The sequence below is a fragment of the Ptychodera flava genome, chromosome 20 (genome assembly GCF_041260155.1).
Source record: "Ptychodera flava strain L36383 chromosome 20, AS_Pfla_20210202, whole genome shotgun sequence".
In the NCBI taxonomy this organism is placed as follows: Eukaryota; Metazoa; Hemichordata; class Enteropneusta; family Ptychoderidae; genus Ptychodera; species Ptychodera flava.
This window is the reverse complement of record NC_091947.1, coordinates 288,962-313,508: the sequence shown is the minus strand read 5'-3', so window position 1 is coordinate 313,508 and position 24,547 is coordinate 288,962. Positions and strand designations below refer to the sequence as shown.

General features: G+C 35.5%; 1 protein-coding gene across 19 annotated transcripts in view; it reads right to left on the bottom strand.

The window, feature by feature from the left end:
- Window positions 1-233: 233 nt before the first annotated feature.
- LOC139119678 (prominin-1-A-like) overlaps window positions 234-24,547 on the bottom strand; it is an 83,509-nt gene continuing 59,195 nt past the window's right edge. For 2 of the 19 annotated variants that reach the window (XM_070683501.1, XM_070683500.1), the window contains exons 21-26: window positions 15,497-15,574; window positions 14,254-14,346; window positions 13,246-13,302; window positions 10,148-10,213; window positions 6,792-7,235; window positions 234-4,473 (exon numbers count right to left, since the gene is read on the bottom strand). In XM_070683501.1, the coding sequence (XP_070539602.1) occupies window positions 4,340-4,473; window positions 6,792-7,235; window positions 10,148-10,213; window positions 13,246-13,302; window positions 14,254-14,346; window positions 15,497-15,574 (872 nt within the window). In that variant the 3' untranslated portion in view covers window positions 234-4,339. Of the gene's footprint in view, window positions 4,474-6,791; window positions 7,236-7,716; window positions 9,591-10,147; window positions 10,214-13,245; window positions 13,303-14,253; window positions 14,347-15,118; window positions 15,170-15,496; window positions 15,575-24,547 lie in introns of those variants that run through there. The other 17 variants (XM_070683507.1, XM_070683506.1, XM_070683517.1 and 14 more) reach the window with 15 other exon arrangements.

Genomic DNA, 24,547 nt, shown 5'->3' with positions numbered 1-24,547 from the left:
CTAATCAGTTCTTGCATTTGATATCTGAAGCTATGTACAAAATTTGGTTGAAATCTGTCCAGCTGTTCTTGAGATATCGTGTATAAAGACAGACAGACATACATACAGACAGACATTGCTAAACCATAAGCCCTCCTGTGTGACACATGTGAACTAAAAATGGATAAACTCATCTTTACATTCATAGTCCAAATAGTTCACCGGGGTTCATTCCGAAAATAGCATCAGACATATTATTTCTTGATTAAAATTTTATTTCAAAAAATTAACAATGCTTTTGCAGTTTAATTAACAACACAGAAAGAAGTAACACTGTACCTCAATTGAAGATACAAGAAACATGCTTGAAAGAATTTCTATTTTAGAAACAAGGACTGAGTAATATCTGCACCTGCAATAAATTTTCCAAAAGATTTACAAAATTTACATGGTTGTGTTCAAATTGATGACATCATGTGCATACTTTCTGCAGAGTAGTCTTAATAACCCTTGTAAAAAGATTTATTTTGACATCAATTGCACAGTCTTTCATTATTTTGATCAAGGAAAAGAATATGAAGAAGTGAGAAAGCAAAGAAAATGATATGTAGCTCTCTGAGAAGAGCTTAAATGACCACACTGATTCCCAACAAATATTCATTTACTATTTGATTGCATAGAAGTGATACCAGTTGCAGAATCATTATTTGAATAAATTTCTCGTCTTTATATTGGCAATTTCTCATTTTGCTAATTTCTGTCTTTTCAAATTAAGTTTGAAATATTGCTCTCAAGAGAGATGTATATTCTTAAATTTGGAAAATAAAACAATTGTGATATTATTTCTAGTCCTCTCTAACTTAATGCTATTGGACATTTTCTCTCAAGCATGCATTTGGCACAATATTGGTATTTTATTTATTGAAATTGATTCATAAAAAACACGGAGATCTACCCTCATCAGTTTGCATTAAAATGGACTGACAACACATAAGGGTCAGGTAGTCAATCTTCACTTACGCTGACAACCGGCCAATCAAAAGCCTTGTCTCTTGATTAAAATACAACTGGGTGTCTATAATTCAGATTTGTAGCTCATATGACATATCACTTTGATAGTTTGTTAATGTCATGAAATGTGACAAAAAATAATGTGATCAAAAAATTCCTTTCTTATGTAAACTGAACAGAGAATCCAATAATATCCACACTTTCACTGCATTGATACATTGTGACCGCATTGGGAAAATACATCAACTTGAAAGCAAAAGGTCAATTTTGTTTCGTGACTGATTACAAAACACACATCCTTGTGAAATTTTGTCTCTCCTTCGGCTGGTTAATAAATCGTGTAAAAACTAGCAACAAAAACCTTTTTGTTTCTGAAAGGTCACAAATCAATAAATCTTTCCATTATTTAACCAAAATACACATATAGGATAACAATTACTTTATTTTTCTTTGATCTTTTCAAATTTAATTGCATAACACCACCTAAAAATTTAGATGAGAAGGGAGTTAAATTGACATAGCAGCAGTCCCTGGAGGACTGACAGTTGAAGACATCACAAAATATCATTCAGCTTGTGATGTCATGAGGGACATCTTGCCCTCATGGACTCAGAAAAGGTCAATTACTGACCTATGACTTGCTATTGCTATCAAAGTGTGTTGCAAGTCTATACTGCCAATTATTGCTTCCTACTGATATGTTGATGGGACATGTAAGTCACATCATTGTTGAATGCTATGCATTTTGATGGTAAATCACATCATTGTTGAATGCTATGCATATTGAATGCTATACATCGTAGCTATCTGTACTGCTTCTAATAAAGGACAATTATGAGTTTAGTTTTTTTGTTACTGCTGATATAAACCATACGTTGATGTTCACAACAAATACTGGAATGCACCATTATGAGGCTTCACAATGTAGAGCATTTGTACATTTAACAAATTTGACAGATTAACTTGGGAATTGTCTATGCTTGGGAATTAATAACATTTCATTTCTCTGAGGAGTTTCTGAAAGTCTGATTTGAATATCTTTACTGTATAAGGATCTGGCAGCACATCCTTGTTGGCATTATTTCACATATTTGTCCATGCAAGAATTATGCCTTCACAGAATCAGCCTTTGAATCAGTCTTTAAATAATCCTTCTGGCATGAGACAGGGTTCAATCACATCAATCAGTCACTTTTGGATGACTTTTTTTTAATCAGCCCTTTGTTACTGTTATACAGGCACAAGTTTCAGCTATACCAAATTAGATTGGGTCATTTAATAGAAACTTTAACTCAGTCAAAGATGTCAACACGGTCCCTCTATCTATGATAGAGGGACCGTGATGTCAATAACAAAACAGTGTTTAATAAAATTTAATATTTTTTTATGTTGAATGGCAGTAGATATTAGTATGTTATGGTAGGCGTACAGAGGTCTACTGTCTGACCTTCATTATTGGCTGACAGAGAGTTTATAAGCAAGAACTACAAATGCTATAGCAGAGGTGTGACAAATGCCCACGCAGTTAAAAATTTTCAAAGCTATATATAGCGTTTGACTCTGACTATTATCAACAAACCAAGGTTGATAATTATAACCAAAATAATACATCTTATATCCGAGAAAAGCCTAATTTGGACCTGGAACTCCTTCACAATCATAGCACGAACAACAATGGTAAGCTTGCTTTTGTCTATGCACGTATACAAATTTTGTCGATCATATATCGTATTGTATACATTTGTCTTGTCACTGAAATCCATGCAATAACTATAAATCAATTTTTAAAAAAATTTCTATTTCATGAACCATTGGATCCTCAATCTTATAGGAGCTCTAAAGAATAACCTTTGCGTAACAATATGTTTACATTATACAGGTAAAAGTGCATGAAGTTACTGAGCTTTTGTGTTGATTTAATACTGAATATGAAGGATAAAATTTTGAGATAGACTATTTGGCTATGCGTTGTATAAAGAATGTGAATGTCAGAAAAGGTTAAAACTGACTTGGCTAAAATAAGAGTTTATATTGAGAATTTAAAACAAAAATATCAGAATTTATTGTACATATTGATATGTTTGTAAAAATTAAAATGTAAATAGCACCTTTTTCAAATTTAACAATAAACTTCAGGTAAATTGTTACTGTGTCCATCTCCTCTTGTAATGTAGTATATGTTTCTATAATCTTTTCCTTTCTGAAGCCGAACTTAACATACAGATTTTGAATTTAATCACTTCATGAGTTGTTCTTTCCATAGCACGCTGATGCTTTTTACTCTTGAATAGCTATATGATATTCTACAGAAGTATTTTACAATTTCTTTCTTTTCTGGTAAACTTACTGGTATCTGCAGTTTTGATAAAATAGTTCTATTTGTAGAGCATCTGAAACTGCACACTGTATGACAGTGTGTAATTGTACAATATTCTCATATCTAAATCTGCTTAATTTATCATATATTCACCTGTGTTTAATCCAAGTATCTGTTTATTGTGATCTGTTTAAATTAACAATGCCTATAAAACAGTGACTGACAGGAATTCCTTGCTTGCCTAAATATATCATGAAAATACAGGCAGGAGCTTGGACCATGTAAATGTTTATCCAATAAACCAGATATACCCCCAGTACTTATCTGTCAATGTCCTTATGTAAGTTAAATAATCTACATATTCCATCATCCCTTTATAAACATCTTTAAAAGGCAAACACATGGAAAATACGATGGTGTGTTTACAATTTGCACCCAACTTCAATTTTATTATCAATTTTCATTGTACTGTGATAGACACATGATATCCCAATACTAGAACAGGAACAACTATCAGGTCTGATTGGAGGTCAAAGGTTAAGTTTAGACTTATGAAGAAAGTATGGCCTGGACATCACACAAAGACCTACTGCATATAATACACAAACACATTGGGGCATGTGTAAAACTTAGAAATCAATCTCACAGTAGTCCATCATGGTAAAATTTCACTGCATGATAATTCTTTACTGGAGTAGACTAGTCTGCATTGTAGGGAAACGTAAATTGATTACTTTGTATCAATTATGAATGGTTTGATTGAATTACTTGGACATTTTGGCAGTAAACAAGTTGAAATGAGTACTGGCCAACAATGCAGAATAATTTCATTTACTGAAAGAGTAAGAAGGAAATACAGATGTTGAATTTGTCCACTTTTTCATCTAAAATTTTACACTTTCCAGAGTAAGGATAGTGATCTGGACCAGTTTTCAAAGGATTGGATGTTAGTATAGATTGGTTAACTAATAAGACTTCTTGTTAGTTACCATAGGTTAGTACAGATGGTTAACCTCTACGAGTGGTTGTTGGTTAGTAAAGGTGGTTAACTTCATGTGAAAATGAGGCGTCAGTTTTCTGACGTCCCTGTTGGGGTTCTGCACCGAAGGACCAGTTGTCATCTGGAATGTTCCCGGGAATGTTCCGTGCTCCGTAGCCTGCATAGCCTGAAATGCAACAGGATAGTATGGTGAGAGTGGCCCTGAAGATCTGCAAAATCAAATCTGTTAAAAGATATCAATGTACAAGTGCATGCATTCCCAGAGCTGTTTCCATGTGATCAAGTACATTTGATTGATTACAACACCAAAGGAAAGCAAGAAAAAAGTGCACATTGCTACGTAGCTGGCCCTTCTGTGAATGCAAACCTACAATAGAAAACAAGCTGTGGTGATATTATTGTCAAAGTTCAGGAAGGACAGCAGTACAACAAACACACAAGAAACCAAAAAAATCCAAAGGCAGACACCACTTACTTTATAAGTTTACATTTGAAAAAAAACTCAAACACCACAAAGTGCATTACGATTGGAAAACCAGAGCATAAAATACACAAAGAATTGTTAATAGTTAGTATTATTACCTGAATCTTTCCCTCAATCACAAATGTACCTGAAAATGTCATCAGTCACCTCTTCTCCTCCTCAAAACATTTTGTCTCAGTTTTCCTCTGCTAAAGTCTTCCAAAAGCCACTTTTAGATATTTTTGAAAAAGGTTAGATGACAATATATTCTTCTTTCACGTCAAACAACACCATCATATTTTCCTTGATGTTAGCTAATGTTAGTAGACATTGACATTGAGTATTATACTAAAGTTCACTCTAGTGATTTGATTCAGCCTTAGAACACAATGATTTGTGTCATAACATAGCTCTATTTGGCTCACTGAAGTTTTTCACATACGACGGACAACTTTTGATGGGGCATGGTAGTTTATGAACTTCTTCAACCATGGAGGTACACTATTTCAACAATGGAGGTACATTATTTTAACCACAGGGGTACATTATTTCAACCATGAAGGTACATTGTTTCAACCACAGAAGGTACATTATTTCAACAATGGAGGTACATTATTTTAACCACAGGGGTACATTATTTCAACCATGAAGGTACATTGTTTTGACCATTGAATTACTGCCTTGCAGAGTTGGCCATAACCACCCGTTTGCCTTGAGCAGGTGAATTTTTGGCTGCGCAGGGTGAAATTTGACAAATACCTTCCCAATTGACGGTGCAAACAATTTTAAGAGTTTAGTTTGCTGAGATCAAAGGTGTATTAAAAATACTTTTTATACAGTACAGGAAACATTATCAGTGCAGGTTTTATTTTATTTTGGTAGTCAACTTGTCAGTGTTTATTCCTGCCCGGAGTTCTGGTTGTTATTTTCCATGAATCAATCCTGTGCCTGGGAGTAATATTAAAGACAAGTAAACCTTTGTTTTGCATCTTCAAGAGTGAACTGGACAAACTTGTAGCGGACTTCAATCAATTCTTGGGAATACTTACAATACAATATTTGAATTTACATCTAAAATACATACAGATCATGGCGTACTACCATTCTCATTATCAAGACCTGTGGAAATTCTGCTTTCTATATTCATACAATAAATTCAACAGTACATCAAATCGTTCTTGTAAAGTATGACACCTGCTAGCTTAGTATGTTTTAAATCTTATTTTCATCATTATCATACAAAAAATATCTGAAGGGAGTAAATGTGATACATCGTAGCTACATTATTTCAAGCATGGAGGTACCATGAAGGTATATTGTTACAACCATGGAGGTAAATTATTTCAACCATGGAGGTACATTATTTCAACCATAGAGGTCATTATTTCAACCATACAGGTACATTATTTAAACCATGCAGGTAGATTATTTTAACCATGGAGGTCATTATTTCAACCATGAAGGTACATTATTTCAACCATGGAGGTCATTATTTCAACCATGACGGTACATTTTTTCAATCATGTAGGTAGATTATTTTAACCATGGAGGTCATTATTTCAACCATGAAGGTACATTATTTCAACCATGGAGGTCAACCATGACGGTACATTTTTTCTATCATGAAGGTATATTGTTACAACCATGGAGGTAAATTATTTCAACCATGGAGGTACATTATTTCAACCATAGAGGTCATTATTTCAACCATACAGGTACATTATTTAAACCATGCAGGTGACAGCTATCACCTACTTTCCATGCAATGTGCACAGATCTATAGAAATATGAAACAGCTCTTGATGATGAAAGAATCCCATGATTTTCAAAGCTGCAATGCTTTATGACAACATGATGTTCACACACAAGTAGTGATACAATTACTGGTAGCTACATGCAAATAATCTGAAAACAGGCGAATTGGAATGCACTGTCTGTGACACAATGCAGATTATGAGTTATGCATACATACATATACAAATACAAATGCCATGTAACAGAATTGAAAATGAGTTAATTACCATTAGCATTATTATACAAGCCACCATAGTAATGACTTTGAGGTGGCTCGTAAGGCATGAGGTAGTCTCCATCACCAGATGCGTAACTGCTGCTTCGTTGATACGCCTGTTGTGGATTGCCATAGTAGCCACCACGCTGGTTGACGTAGAGGCTATTGGGCTGCTGGCTGATCTGGTTGCCGGGATAATAACTGTAGAAGCTACTACTGGGCTGGTTACCAGGATAGGCAGCTGTCTGCTTTGGGTATTGAGCAACTGGCTGCTTGGGGTATTGAGCAACTGGCTGCTTTGGGTACTGACTTGCAACACGCTGCTTGGGGTATTTACTGCTCTCCTGTTGGCCAACATCACCTTGTCTTGGGTAAGACCGTCCTTGTGGCTTAGAGGAGGATGATGCCCTCTTCTTGTGTCTCTGCTGCTGTGATGAGACCCCTGATGTGGCTGCTATGGAATGGAAATGGAAAAGGGAGATGGGCATGCAAATGCTTATGAAGCTACTATGAACATGACAACTAAGCTATGCACTGTGGGTGGGTGAGTTGATTTATCTGAAAGATGATGTGAGAAACAGACAACACACTGTGAGTGAGAAGAGAGCAGGGTTAGTGAAATGAGTGCGGGCATTAGTATCTCATTCCATGGTTTGACTTCAAGGCAAACTGCTCACATATCATGACGTGGATTACACCATTCATGAGGACGGAAATTAACTGACAACTTCAGTCTTAGCCATGCTGATGTCACTTTTAGTGTGAATTCTTGGCAGTGTTAGTGAGGTCCCTTTGACTTCCTCTGGGTGAAGTGGACTAAGGCTGTGGGTAGTTTAAATCCCTGTATCTCAAGGAAGGTATTATTTGACTAATGCTAGTCATTGACTTCCTGGATTAATTTACGTGGCTGAATTAAGGGTACACTGCAAACATCATGAGAAATGATGGGACATTCAAGACCTTTATTCTGCATGATTTGCATCTTAAAATTTTATTTATTTCACTAAGTCCTTTGCAATGCTAACTTAATAAAATAACATTAAACACGTATACATATTGGCTATCACCATACAACTGAAATCCTGACCCATACATTGTTTTGTATTTGAGGTGAGTGCAGTTTGTATACTAAAACAAAACGCTTTAGAGTTGAGAGAGTGTTCAAACTGAAGAGCTGTATTAAAGAAAGAAACCTGCACCAGAGAAGAAAAAAGCGTCTGTTAGATATGATGCTGATGCTATGACAGCAAGGAAACGCCAACAGGCTTTGGTGACAGCTTGCCGGATACCTGCTACTCTGAAAACCCAGAGAGAGAGAGGGACAGTATGCATCATGAAGAGAAAGCAAGTAGTTACATGTATGAGTTATGTTTGTGTAGCAAGAGAAAAGATATGTCAGCATCAGATGGATGTAAGAAAACCAAAGTTTCAATCAAGGAAGCAGAAGAGTATGATGTTGTACACTCCTTTACACATTGTTATTTCTGTCAGGAATGAGCCAACATAGACATGTGACAGTTAGCATTTGGTTGCAGAAGAAAGTCCAGTCCAGCAACAGGGAGATATCGATGTTTGCATAAGCTCGGGCTAAACATCATGTTAGTAATGATTCGCCTTGACAATGTGCTATGCACATTTGTGTGTACACATTTCATGATGATCTGAGTGCCTAACAACAGACAAATTTTTCAGCTTCGATGTTTGAATGTTTTGCGTTAGTGAAGAAAGCCTATGCAGAGTGAAACCGTTAGACTATATCATAATTTATGACTGACACTAATTTGATTGTCAATTCAACGTCATCATAGATTTGAATACAGCTATACTGTCTGTCAAGCTTACAGGTATCGTGTATCATTTTCTTTTGACAGAAAATCCTTTGCCGTGTTACTAAATGAGCTATTATGGTTAATACAATGTACAAATAACTACTTTTCTACCAACTATCTTGGACTAGAACTTTCTCTGATTTTCTTCAACAATTGTTACTGATAAAATCTTTTTTTCTATGGAGTGATAAATTCTATATTCTATAATTCACAGGTGTGATAAGATTCAACCCTTTAACAACCAAAAGTTGGTACAACCTTGGTTGGTACAATGTTTTTCGTCTTCTTTGAAAAAGTTGAACTTATGCAAAGCAAAATAGGGTGTGGGGGGATGAGAAATGTTCACGTAAAGTCTCTATTGTACCATTGCGGAATTGCAAAATGAAAAGACAGTCTCCAGATGTGTGTTTATTTTGCTATTTCACTTTTTTCTGTCAATTTGCAAGTAGAACAAGGTGAGCATTGCCCCCTTGATATTAAAGGGAAAGGCAATGACAAGTATAGTTCCTTGGTAAGTGACACATCAGCAAGGTAAAACTTTGATCTAAAACTCACAATCCTCTGATATAGAGTCCAGTACCCTTGCCACTTTCAATGGAAACAATTGGAAGTGGCAAAATCAAGGCATTTGAACCAGGCCCTGAGGACCAATCACACTATGCAGCACAATGTCCGTGGGGACTAATAACTATTAGAAACACAATTCTACTTCTTCTCACATACATACGAATATGCTAGAGCTGATAGCTGTTTAGCTGTAGACTTTCTTTGTTGATTTCCAATTTCTGAGTTGAGAAGCACAGGCAAATTTTGTGGCAAATTTTCTTGTTTAAAGTGATATCATTGCATAATTCTAGCAAGACTATATACATACAGTGGGTTATAAAGAATGAAAGGTATTTCAAATTGATGTATATTATGCCAGTGCTTTAACAACAATCAGAAATTTTGATCTTGGTATGTCTGTGAATGCAAAGCTCCTATGAAATGAAGAAAGTCATATGTTATTATGGAGAGAAAAACAAAGTAAGATAGATCATTATGCTATAAAGAAAAATTTCCAATGCAGACAAATGTTAGTTGCAATTTCATCCACATTCAGTAACATTGAGACCAAAAAGGCTGTACCATCTTGAAGTTTGTATAAACCGTATAAACTGTCAGTATTAAACATATTTTGCTGTTGACAAAAGACATTCTCTCAGCTGATAGCGTATGCTGATGAAGTTCAAAACTTGTTTTATCTTTTATGTTAAATATATTGAAATATATTAAAATTTGGTTGAAACAGAAATTTCAATGGGTCATTTTACAGATTGAAAAAGCTGCAAATTCTTGGATGTTGGATGTGAATTTTTGATATCTATCTTGACATTCCTTATGTAATTGGTGTTAACATCTTTAAGTCTCAAATGCATACAAAAACTGTGGGAAAAAGCAAAGCCCCAGCCACCTGAGAGTCCTTAAGAAGAAAAGCTACAGGGAAAAAAAAGACTGGAAAGAAAGTATACTTTAGTAAAAATTGTAATCTAAATACCGTGAGGTGCTTCTGGTAATGGTCTATATTGGTAGGCAGCTGGCATACCATTACGCATGTTGGAATCTATGTGAAATGGAAAAGTAAATGCTTAGTTTATCATGAGAATACCACATCTATGCCTGAACAGGCAATATGTGTGTAAAACTGACTTTCTATGAATAGATACCGTACATGTAAATAATCTTTGAAAATGACACACGAATGTGATGATACAATTCATGTCAGGACAGAGCAAAAACAAAAAACATCCAATCTTCAATATGGCAAAAACACAAAACATCAAATCTTTAATTATTTATTTAACAATTTGAGTTTATTCCATTGAAATAAAAAGTTAAATTCTGTTCATGGATAACAAATTATATCTGAAAATTTGCAACAATAGCAAGTACTGAATACTACCGGTAGATATTAAATTGAGGTATATTACTATAAGCCTGAAGGGTTACTTAGGATAAGGCCAGTGTCAATACCATGTCTGACTAGGCTGTCCCCAGTCATTTGCACCCTATTGCTGTCCGAAGGGCAAATCTATGTGTAGGAATTTGAAGGGTTTGGCACCTATACATGAAAAAATCTACCATGTTTACGGATCATGTCTTGGCTTACTTTAAACATTTAATGCTTTACGAATTACCGGTATGTGCGAGCTACAAACAGTATGACTGGTGACAGACTAGTCAAAACATAAAAAAACATGAATAACACTGTTGATGGTTTGTGAATCAGCAAACTGAATTTGCTGATGGAATGACAAATTTTGGTCGGACTGTAGCACATTTGGACCAGTACACAGTGAACATGACAAGTGTTGAATTTAGTCTGACCATAGAGATACAAGTATGGAGTCACAACTAATTAAAATCTCCATTAAACTCTTTCCTTCAAGACGTTTTAATCCCTTTTGATCAAGATCACCTGTGCCTGTGAAGATGTTCTAGTCCAGTCAGTAAGTAACATTGCATTCACATATAAACCTCTGTTGATCCATTCAAGAATACTGTATGCAACTCTAAAGGAATAAAGGTAGCCATTTTCATTCGGCTTTAAAAGTAACATATTTGCCCATTGCTGTTAGCACACAGGACATTACACGGGTATTACTTCAATATTAGCAAGCTGGTTACATAAGGTATTGAGCTGTGGTATAAATTTTGAAAAATGCTATTTTTTACGCTCTTTCTTTTCATGGTGAAACTGCATCACTCAAAAATTAGGGTTGATTTATGAGTTTCCCCCTGGAGTATTTGGATATCATTAGTGTGTGACTTTGGAGTGTCAGAATTATATCTGTTAGTCACCTGACTGGTAACCGTTACTAATCTAACCATCACTGCCTGCTTCGATCAGAATACCTCATATTACTCAAGTACTACAGTATGTATAAATATAGATATATATACGAACATATACACATTTTTTGAAACATAAAAACTTTACTCTGGTACTCTGACTTAGCATTCAATCATAAATTAGTTGATAACAAGTATTTTTCAAGAAAAATCCTTGACATATGGACTTGTAACCTGATAGATTTTTGACACTTGGACTTGAAACCTGATAGGTTTTATAGTTACCACTGTAGATCATGATAATTTTGGTCAACCTGTCATTTTTTGGCTGTGGAATTCCTATTTCATGTCTAAATAATGTAAGCAAATGTATAGGAATTCTCTTCAGCAGAGCTAAAACACAAATCACTGGCCATTGAATGTACATGTTTGTGAAATACTTATGACAAAGTATGGACAAATTTTGATTTCTCTTGTTGAAAATTTGGCAATTTTGTCACAAATCCTACCGCTGATAGATGCTTTGCTGTAACATCTTTTTCTGAACAGTCTTGAAGTAGCACACATAAAACAGAATGAAATATTGCCTTTTGAAGAAACTACCACTGGTACAGAAAGTAAACCGCATTCTACGCCACTACACATTTTCCCCGATAGAGATATCTATCTTCTATTCCAATCAAGAGCGTTGACGTACTTATCAAGGAACGTACAATTCACTTCTACCGAGTAAAAAAAATAATGTACTCAGTTTTGAGTTGGTTGAATACATGTAAATAATTGGGAAGTAAAAACTTGTAATGAAATTTAATATTGTAGTTACCGTACTCTTACTGTTCTGTGTACAGTACAGTATAGCATGAAATGATTGGTAAAGGCAAGACTTAAAAGGACAAAAATTGTTTGTTTTATATTTTTATGTTGTTGGTTTCATTTCAACTAAAATATTCAAACCAAAATCGAAAAAAAATGTTTCATTTTGTTTTCATGAATGCCTATATAAGATCAAAATCTTTCTTGAGAAGTTAGAAGTGAATCAATTCACAAATCTAGGTCTAAAAAATTATTGATAAAGAAATCTGTAAGATTTTGATATAGCACCTTGCCTTATAAGATATTTTCGGCGCATCTCATGAAAGACAGTTGGAGATATCACTCACAGAATTACGCACCACTGTAAAATATTATCATTTGCTAGTCTCAGCACAGTCCCTTCACGGTGAAATATGGAAGTGTAACATTATATTAAATTTTCCTACAACTACTTGAGAAGTACTGTTCAACAGTTGACCTTTGAAAGAGTTTGTTCTGAAACTGACTAAAAATTTATAAAAGATATATAGGAAGCATCCTTAAAAGGTCCTTCATCAGATACCTTGTGCAAATCTACTGCACACTCTATAACTAATAGTATGTGAAATAGCACAGTTTAAACACAGATCAAAAGATAACATCTGATCAACCGGGTGTTAATAGATTGTGGAATAATAAGGTTTAGTTAAAAGCTCCCTAAGAACGGATGTCTCCTAAAAATAACAATAAAACATTCAATGCACTCTAGAACGTCAGCCTGCTACAACACTTCAAACACATGACAGAATACAGAAATTCAGATCATAATCAGATAGGAAAAAAATTACACACCTTGAAATGTCAAAAAAAGTAAATCTTTACAACCAGAAACGATGGTGTCATAAACTGTTTGAGAAAATGGAGCACTCGTTCAGAGAATATTATAATTACAGCAAACAGGGGCAAAGGTTCATCAAAAGTAATTGTTAGGCGATACAAATGGGGTCTCACCATTGTAAGGTGGTGGCTGGCCTCCCCTAGGATTGTCATATGCCATGATGGGTTCGTCTGAAAAAGCAACACAGAATGCATCCAAGATATTACATTACAAGGTCTAACCTGGAAATTTAAAAAAAAATTTTTTTTCTGTAATAATCCCCTCAATTACGGTGTTTCAAACAATATGATCCTAAAGTAATGCACTATGTTTCTCCTGAATCTTAGTGATACCTAACAAAGCAATTTCATATTCTACACTGATCTGAAAACTGGCAGATGTTCTTTCTACTTTCATGAATATATTTCTCACTTTCACTTCAGTATAATACCTATTCTTTGAAAGTAGAAAGTGAAAAGGATCAATTATTTTAAAGGTATACAGTCACCTGTACTCTAAGAATGCCCATATATGGTCAAAGGGGCGTTCCTTGGTATTCAAAATGCCCATGTGAGGGCGCTGTTTTTAAAAAGCGGCCACCCGCTTAAAATCTGTGATTGGTTAAATTTCTCTTTCCATGGTAACTGTGGCAAAATTGGAATAGGTAACAGTATACCTTTAATGGTCTAACATCATATTTACCGCACCTTGGTTGAGACTACATTTTACTCATGATTTTTGAAATATAGAAAACTGCAGTCAAGTCATACAGATATCTAAAATATTCTATGCGAGGCCACTGTGATCTGTCTTGGAATATTGATAAAGTCAACAATCTTTCAAGTTTCTGTACGACTTTGCTCACATAGGTACTTAACTTTGGCAATGTCCAGTACTGATAAGACAGCTGTGGACAGGACAGCTGTGGACAGGACAGCTGTGGACATTTCTTATGTCAAGGAGTGTTCCGTGTTTGACCTGGACTATATCAATCAGTAAGCTTCTATGTCACAGAATTCAATAATCAAACATACTCGATAACGGTAAATGTGTTGTTGTCTTTGGTAGAAGAGACACGGCATTCAAAGTATTGTGTACTGAGTAATCAGCGGTGAAATCAGAAGAGGAGAAAGATTACCTACCATGTATGTAGTGTGGATTAGTTTGAGGACCAGTATTGTAGTTAGCAGCGGCTGCGGCACCATGACCCTGACTGTGTATCAGATGATTAGTATCTAGTAAAGAAAAGACAGAAGCCATGTATGAAAGACATAGAGGGGACACGAGATTCCATATGACATACTAGTACACCATTATCATTTAAAGAGGGTATAAGAAGTACAAACTTTTGAAGAAAGGACTTCTCTGGAAAACCATGAAATAACAGTGAGAGGGTTAGTTAGAATACTATCTACACAACCAGGAATAGAAAGAGTTATTTTTCATATGAAGACTTGATGTGTATGATGTTGCTGAGATGAGAAAATAGATAGTCTTTATAAAAAAAGACAAGAGAAAAGGTTAGGAACAGGTTAACTGATCAGAAATAAAGTATGAGTGAGAATTGTTAGTACAAGTAGTTTACGTATTTCACACTTATAAAGAAGGACAGTTTTGGAGCATGCAAAAAAAAAGATATTACAGGGAAAACACACACAGAAGAATGAATGAGATACCAAGGTTTTGTTGTGTCAGAGTTTACGAAGTAGATTGAATAGCAATGTTTATTATCAAAAGACTACTTTTTTCATCACAATGAGCACTACTGCTTGGCTGGGCCATAAATTGGCAAATTTCTTGCGAGCTATTTATTATTCATCAAAGTAAAATTTAATTTGTTCTACACCCAAGCGTCATTGTGGTTAAACGCCTCTACCACATTCACTAGTAATTGATGGCAAAAAATCAGTATTGCAAAGATTTATTACAGGCTATGACATTTTATATCAGCAGATGGATCTGATGAACCCCACCATGTGAGGCAAATTGTATACATGTAGAAGGTACCTGTATGGCCAATATGATCCAATCTCCTAGATATTGTAGAATATGTTGCCCCTGTACAGCATTGTTAAGAATAATATCATACCTAACTTAGAGATACTATATTAATCATTGAGACAGGCTTCACCACCATATAAATGATCCTTAATTATCCTGAACTTCCATATTGAAATCCACCCTTCAGAAATTTTATAATTATATATCACACAGAACCTTACAGGATTTATATATTTTAAGATTACTGGTAATAAATGATTTTGAATGTTGTAGGAGAGATATGTATTTAGATGAGCTTGATGAATCATGCATGGAATATATATGTGCGGAGTATTTAGGTGGCTGGACGAGTTGAGGACAGCAACACAACAGCACATAACAAACCTGGATAATAATAATGTGCACGTGGATGGTTTGTTCTTGGTGGAGGGCCAGACACTGCATTATACTCTGCAACGTGATCTTGACAAATTTAACATAAAAACATATGTATTGGATCATTAAATTGACCGTGAATACTATGTGACTTGTGTGTATTGTTGTTACAAATATATTGGACACAACATTGTAATGGTTCTCAGGATGATTATGGTGACGAGAATGAATATCTTGTAGGCATAAACATTTCAACGTATGTAGAACGATTGATATCAAAATTTCTCTGATCTTCAGGAATCAAAAATACATGAAAAGATTGTTATAAAGCTCATAGAGCCTGAATCAGTGAAACTCATTTTTGAAGTAAGAGTAATTTCCTGAATAACATTAAGTCAGTAAGCTGCAGGGAGTGACTATTGTGCACTTCAGATGAACATTGCCTGAGCAACTTTTGAATCAAATAGATACTGGTAAATAAATACAAACCCAATGAAACAATTGTAACGACAACAAAACACAACACAGACAGGATGCACATGCAGAAAGGGTCTTAACAAACTTTAAAGTGTCACCAGTGAAGTTAATTAGCAAATTCTAGTGTCTCAGCTCTGTAACTTATTGGTGAATGGTTGGGTAGGGAGCATCTATGCTTTAAAGTGAGAATAATCCTCAGTTCTATAAGAATCTACCTGACATTTATCAACACTAATTAGATGTCTTAAAACTGAGACAAAACACCAATTACAGTAACAAATACATAAGGGCTAAACTCCATTGGCTTCTGTCTGATGTTTAATGACCTTTAATGTTTTGTACGGTAAACTTCTGCTTCAGATTAAGGCAAAACTGAAGAACCACGGGCTAGTTCCTCAGGGTAGTAGATATTAAGACTTGCTTGAGGGTACCTTTCATAGTGCAAGAATACAAACATACCCCCTAAGATAACGTAGAATTTTACTACAGCTTTGTATGAGTCTAGCATTGTTCAGTCTTGTCTAGATATTTATCCAATCTGACTGCTTGCTTGGGTTAATTTGTTTCCTTGGATTCTGTGCCCTACTATGAAGACTGTTGGAGGTTTAAAATATTAAATTAGCACTTAAGTTCATGGGATGACTCTAAGACACTTGATTTTGTCAGATTAAATCACATCACCTTATCAAGGCTTAGCTGAACAAGATCATACAATGTAACAAGATCTTCAAGTATGCATTTTCTCCCAAACAATTAAATGTTAAAGTATTGAGTAACAATCAAACCAAAAGCTAATGTATCAAATGAAATTGTGCATATCCAATGGAACTGAGCATTAAAAATTACCATTATCAGAAGGATAAGACATTTCCAAAAAGTTAGACTTGCATGGATAAGACTTTTCTTGATCAAAACAGTGTGAAATTTGTCCCATATCTAAGGTAATCCTTTTTGTTGTTAAAAATTCTTTCTGAAACCGATGACCTAACAAGTACCACTTTGTTTTTTCTGGCAAAGTTCTTGTTATGAATGATACCCAATACCCTACCTGCTTGCAGTTGGCAGTTCAAATTCTTTCCTCGTTTTGCATTATGATTTCACCATCCAAATTATAACAGAATCAACTCATCTAAGAGGAAATTATTTTTAAAATGTAAATTGGCACAATCCTAGGTGCTGATTTTGGGAAACATTAAAAATTGCTGATTCTTAAAGAGAACAAGACCAGGTGTTTTCCTAGCATTCTTAATCAAAACCAGAAGACTTGTTGAAGTAATGCAAAAACCGTAAGGGTCTTAGAACTTTTTTGTTTTGTGTAAAATCTATCCCTGAGGTATATTCAAGTTATAGAAATATTATAACACAGGACTGACAAGAACTAAAAGTATACATCGTAAATCTGACTACTGTAGCCTTGAGATTATTACTATGTTACTCTTGGAATTTCATCTCTCCATTTTAAAGTTTATAATGAATGAAAACTAATTTCTTAATTTGTCATATATGTTTTTAAGAGTAAAAATAAAAATTGTTGGATAAAATCATTTCTGATTTTCATGAAAAAAGGCACTACCATATCTCAAGAGATATCAGTATAACAGCCTTGTTTGTAAACAGAGTACTGGAAACAAACTGTTAAGGATTTTGTTTGTGTCTGAAGTTTGGAATTTTGCTTTGCAATCTCATTGGCAAAAATGTGCTACTGATTAAATTAGATTTTTGTTTGAACCAGGGGTGTTTTGCAAAGTATTTTGTAGCATTTGTATTGAACTGTGTACGGAGCAATTATATGGCTTACTGTTTTTTTACAATGTACTTGTATCTTATCAATACCTATTCTTATATAGTTTGGTACAAAATGAATAATGAATGTACCAGAAAGCAATGTAGTTTGACATTTTCAATGAAGAGACTTCTTCCAGAGAGTATACCAGTACATGGCCCATCTTCACACTCATGACAGACACACCAAGGAGAATTGGCTCTAGGACAATCACCCCCTGGACAAAATATTCACTCTCCCCTCCTGATCCCATGCAACAACTGTGAGAGAGGGATGTCCGAGTGGTCAATGTTCAGGGGGTGACTGTTTTGATACCAGACAACTAAGTTGTAAGAAAGATGTAATTGTTCATGGTGAGCAAGCAGAATATGTGCTGTGTATCAGAGTAAGAATGACAGGGTTTGTGCAGAGTATAGATTGCAAACATGCCAGGAAAAATAGATAGTGATAAATCAAAGTCATAAGCAAAACAGAGAGAAATAAGACTAACTTGCAAAGTATTAAAATCTTAAATAAATTTTATATTACTAAAATTTTCAAGTTTGAAGTGAAAACACCTCTTAACAGAGCCATCTTAGCAAAAAAACCTAGAAACAAAATGCAGAATTACAAATGGAAATCCTACTTTTTCCCATAATAAACCAAAGCAAAAAGATAGTTACTTGTTAAAGTGTTAGCAATTTTACAGAAAAAAAGAAAATTGTTGTAAACAGTATTAATACAAATAACCCACAATATATTTTAGTCATGTTTTATTTATAAGCAGACAACAGGGTGGACAAAAAATAGATATTTACAGTCAATACTTAAAAATACTCTATGTGACAGTAAAAGTACAAAATGTATGTACAACTTTTTAGTCAGAGAAAGAAATGTTACAAGTAGGATTTCCATTACAAATACTGCAAATTGTCGCTCTCTTCATGAAGATATAATGTGAACAAAGCGGCAAAACATCTGCCTTACATATATGAGGATACAAGCATGATTGTGTTCTTTGATTACAATTGTTAGGTGAAGCTCTATATGTTATTCTCACATCTTTGATATTTAATTTCAGAAATTGAGTTATTTTCCATTTTACGAGTTACTTTAATATGCTATTTGTTGGCTATAATACCATGTTGAATAGTGGAATGTCATGTGTAGTTTATGGTTATAGGAAGTGTAAATGAAAAGACAGTCACAGCCCCTTGTTCACTGAACAGTTTCAAATCCCTGGCTTGTATTGATGTACCATCAACAGTCTAACTGAGAGAAGCTAACTGACATTCCACAGTGGAATCACTCACTTGCCATGCAAGCTAACTGGCTGTGATATACTACACATACTGTCGTTGTACACTGAAGGGCACAGCCATGCTGTGCAGCCAACAAGGGGCTGTGAGAGAGTATAAGTACATGAGGTGCTCTGAGTACAAACAATCACACATTTTCAACCCATGCAGCTTGACGGCTGGATGGATTTTATTTCTCATATGAAACAGAACTGATCAACTTCTATGTCAAAACAAAAGAGATCTTTCACCCTTGAAAACCCAAGAAGAAAGACGTCACATTTCACTCTGGCATACTAAAATGTTGATATACAATGCGTAGAAGGTAATCTCCCTAGGAACATGTTTCTGCACAAAGTCTATCGAATGAACAGTTCTGTATGTGTGCATGACATATATGTGTTGAATGGACACTGGTTGTAACTCCGATTGGATGTGTACAGATTTGACCAAAAACAGTTTTTGCACCAGATGAACAGTGTGATGTTAGAAGTCAATTGGTAAGAATGAAAGCAAAATCAATTTGATATGACCAGTAGTATACGAGCAATTCTCTGGAGAATGGAATAAAACCCTGATATCCCTTTCAAAATGTACTCATCAATCCACATGACAAAATAAAGGGAAAAAAGCGGTCTGCAATAGCTAGAACAATCGCTAGACCTAAAAAATTCCCAAATTTTGCGAAAATTTGATGTTCTACTGATTTCAAGATGCTGCAAAAACACACAAAAATTGTCTTTAAAATGTAAATAAATGGTGAGAGCTGTAGCTAAACTTTATAAAATCTTATTATTAACATGGATACACTTACAGCTCCCTCCCTTCCAGCTTGTCTGAATACACACAGACCTTGTGAATGAGGTAAAGTTTCAGCCTATGACTGCTAAAACACATGACAGTTTCTACATGTGCTGTGATATAGTACTCATGAAATATTCGATCTATGATATTACATGGACCTGCATTTTCCAAACTTGACAAATACCTTTATAAAATTATCGACAGCACAAACAGATATATCAAGTGGCTAAATTGATTGTTGTTCAGAATTCCATGCTTATGCTATGGCTTCCAGATCATAATAATCATTATGGCAGAGTTATGCAAGAGATAAAAAAGCGGTTTGAGATATAAACATTATATATCCAATCTCTCTGAATATTTATCTTTTATCAAAATCTTTCCATTTCAGAGAAGGCAGTTTCCGGAAAGAACAACAGATATTTTCACTACAGAAACTGGCAGTTTTGAGCTTAAAAATTGGTTGCGAACTTTAACATGGAAGTTATCTTGAAAGAAAGCACCTATTTTGTAATCAGAGGCAACCACACACTATCATTAAAATTCAGTCTAGCACCTTTTTGACTTATCATGACCTCACAATACCACTAAGTTGAAGTATATGGCCTCCATTGATATCAAATTTTTCTAAAAATATGCTTCTACAACATTAGACACAATAAGTCATCGTTGATGACACAGTCCCCACTTGTTAATGGGTACTTTGATTACATGTCCTAAGAGGATAGAGTCCTCTTCATTAATTAGGTCTGTGATAAAAATACTTTGATACAGATGGCGCTCAATGGCCAAGAATGAGTTCCATGGTGATGAAAACATAAAACCAATGTAGGCTACCATCCTAAAGTTCATAAAATGAGTCAACTAGGAATTAATCAACAGGATGTTGCAAAACATTTTGCATACAATTCTAACACTTGACAGATTATCACTGGTACCATATTTCATAAAGTTTGATGCAGTATTTACGACACTATGAGATCAACATCTGTATCAAGTTTCATCACATTTGACGTTGTATTAATTTGTGGCTATATCACCCTAATTAGGAAAGTTCATTACTTATGCAATTACAAATTAATTAAAATGACACTGATAAATGTCAATGTCCTTGTACCAACTTTGAATAAAATCGGTTGAGATATGCCTGAGTTATGCCTCTGCATATGAAAAAATCGTAACAAAATGGCCACACAGCAGCCATATTGGATCGTATCACAAAACAAATTGACATGCATATCTATGACATTGGTCAATGTCCTTGTACCAACTTTGAATAAAATCGGTTAAAACATGTCTGAGTTATGGCACTGTATATGAAAATATTGTAATAAAATGGCCGCCTGGCGGCCATATTGGATCGTATCACAAAACAAATTGATGTGCATATCTATGACATTGGTCAATGTCCTTGTACCAACTTTGAATAAAATTGGTTGAAACATGTCTGAGTTATGGCTCTGTACATGAAAAAATCGTAATAAAATGACCGCCTGGCGGCCATATTGGATCGTATCACAAAACAAAATGACGTGCATATCTATGACATTGGTCAATGTCCTTGTACCAACTTTGAATAAAATCGGTTGCAACATGTCTGAGATCTGGCTCTGTACATGAAAACTTGTAATAAAATGGCCGCCTGGCGGCCATATTGGATCGTATCACAAAACAAATTGATGTGCATATCTATGACATTGGTCAATTCCTTGTACCAACTTTGAATAAAATCGGTTGAATCATGTCTGAGTTATTGCTCTGTACATGAAAAAATCGTAATAAATGGCCGCCTGGCGGCCATATTGGATCGTATCACAAAACAAATCGACGTGCATCTGTATGACATATGAAGTAATCCTTGTACCAAGTTTGAATGAAATCGCTTCTTGCATCTCTGAGATATCTGCGTGAACGGACGGACGGACGGACGGACGCACACACGCACGCACGGACGCACACACGCACGGACATGACCAAACCTATAAGTCCCCCCGGACGGTGTCCGTGGGGACTAAAAGGGCAAAACACACAGCAAAACATCTTAGCACTGAGATAAAATGTACTGTTTGGATAAATTTTGCCTCATTCAAATGCAGTGTGATACACACAAATCATACACACAATTCTGCCTGTATTGACTCCAAATAATTCAAATAAACACCAGACAGCTCTACTGGCCTGTCATAGAACAACTTCACATCTCACCAATCTTTTTTGTCAGACAAAAATAAAAACGTTACTGTTACACTACAGACACAATATGGACGGTTGAGTCACATAGCCTCACTGGGGGCAGGGATTCACACAATCCCTACATTGCCAAGTTGCAAAGAAATCAACACTATTTATAGGGGCTGACAAGAATCCATGATGATTTAAAGTGCATGGACAGCACGATTCTTTGTTTTCCAACTCTAAACTACATCATCAGATACATTTATAGCTATTACCATCCTACAAATATACTCTGATACCAACAAGGTTATGGTAAACTCTATAATACTGTGAATTGCTTTGGAGCATTGGCATTAGACGAACTAGACACATAGTCTAAACCGAGGTGTTGCCAACATTGTCAGGTGTAATTATCAGCTGAGCAGTAATTCCAGTTGACCACAGAGAAATCAACTCTGCCAAAGTTGAAACATTGTCTTGCAGCAGGTCAGATGTAGTCAAAACAACTACACCTGAAAGCAAGTGATAAGACTTGGACAGTGCTCAGACATATGTGGTGGTATTGTTTAGACTACGTCTCACTGCCTGCTAGACAATGTTTCAACTTTTACAGAGTTGATTTTTTTATGATCGACTCATGTAATCGCTTAGCTGTTAATTGCACCTGACAGTGTTGGCAACACCTCGATTTAGACAATATGTCTAGTTCGTCTAATGCCAATGCTTCAAAGCAATTCACAGTAAGGTTATGTGTAACAAATATGATGACTTAATTAAACGAGGTATTAAAAAACAGTTTGAGGAAAGGATGATCGAAGTGCTTTCAAGATGACAAACACAACATCAAATAAAGGTAATCTGTGAACATCTCTACTTATAGACTTTGAGATCTTTAAGTGCTTAAGGTGTAACATTGACGGTGATTCAAGTTTTATGAAACCAGAATGCATTTAGATTGGACGAAAGTGACGTGTTCAGGTCATCACATTGAAATAAAATGTTATAGTACTGTCAAAATTGTCATATCAACAACCATGAAATTAAAAAAAGATTACTGAACGCTGATCAACATTACAACTGATCTTTTAAAATCTTCTATTGCACAATTTTACAAAATACAAAGGATCCTGTGTATTTTGTCAATATTATGAATTGTTGTTAGTACCTATCCAAAGCTTGTTTGTTTACCATATGTAAACTCTACCAACATGGACAGTAGGCAAACATGACAATTTGAATGTGATGGGATGGACAGTTGTTATAGATTGATGAGTTGATTGATGGGTAACTGCGTACAGCTATGATGCTGTTATATTGTATACTTTGTAGACTTGGTAGTTAGAGATGAAGTTGATGATTTTTGTTACTTTCATGATCATGGTTCATGACGGACAAACTCAGCTGACTTCAAATACTACCGTGGCAAAGCAAGTGCATAGGTAACTGATTGTAATACAAACACTAATAGTAATTAATATGTAGTCTAACTGCGCCTTGTTTATCTATACTTTGTCGCTGTAAGTAATAAATCCCAGCAGGGTGGCGTTTCTCGATCCCCTTCGAGCTTGGCGGCACATTCAAAATTCGGCTAGCTCGTGTAATTGTTGTACTCCATTCACTACAGTACAACTCGCAGAAATGTACACCAACAAAATGGGGCGAGAATATCACAGGGGAAAACCTCTGAGTAATGATGTACGATCTCTGATTGTTGAACTAGTTCAGCAGTTGGGTGGAGACCCGCAAACGGGATTCACACCGAGAGGAACTTTCAAACAAGTAAGCGATCGCCTTCACGTTGATACTCAGTCAGTATGTAAAATATGGCGAAGATTTGTCTTAACCTCTTCAAGTAGATACCATCCTACGGTAAGAAATACTCCCAGGAAGTTATTGGATGTAGAGATTGCATACTTAGAAAGTTTAAAGGTTGAAACACCGGAATGACATCACGGGAGATGAAAGTTCGGTTGTCGCTAGTTTCGCCAATCGACGTTAGCGAACGAACGATACGACATACTGTACGTAATTATTTCACCGAGGGGAAATGGACGAGGAAACGGTGCACTGCAATCGCACAAGAGAGATTCACATTTGCAAATTTGGAGTACACTCAGAACTACATGGACTATTTGTATACAGTTGAGCCTAGGCGTTTGAAGTTCATGGACGAGTCTGGGTTTAAGACACCCACGGTGAGTCATCCATTGTACGGACTTCACTCATAGGAACCCGTTGCGTAGACATTGTACGATACCATCAGTCTCCAAACACAACGCTGAACCTTCTTGTTGGTTTGGATGGAGTAATGCATGCCAACACAATACAAGGCGCATCTGATTCAGCGACATATACTGATTTCATAGCTGAATGTGTCAAACGGTCACCGAATATGGGCAACCAGCACTCCAAACTGGAGATATTTTAGTTGTAGACAATTGTCCTACCCATCATAGTGAAGTGGCGAGAGTGCTGAATGACTGGCTTCAAGAGCAAGGCATCGATGTCATATACACACCAAAGTACTCGCCCGAGTTTAATCCT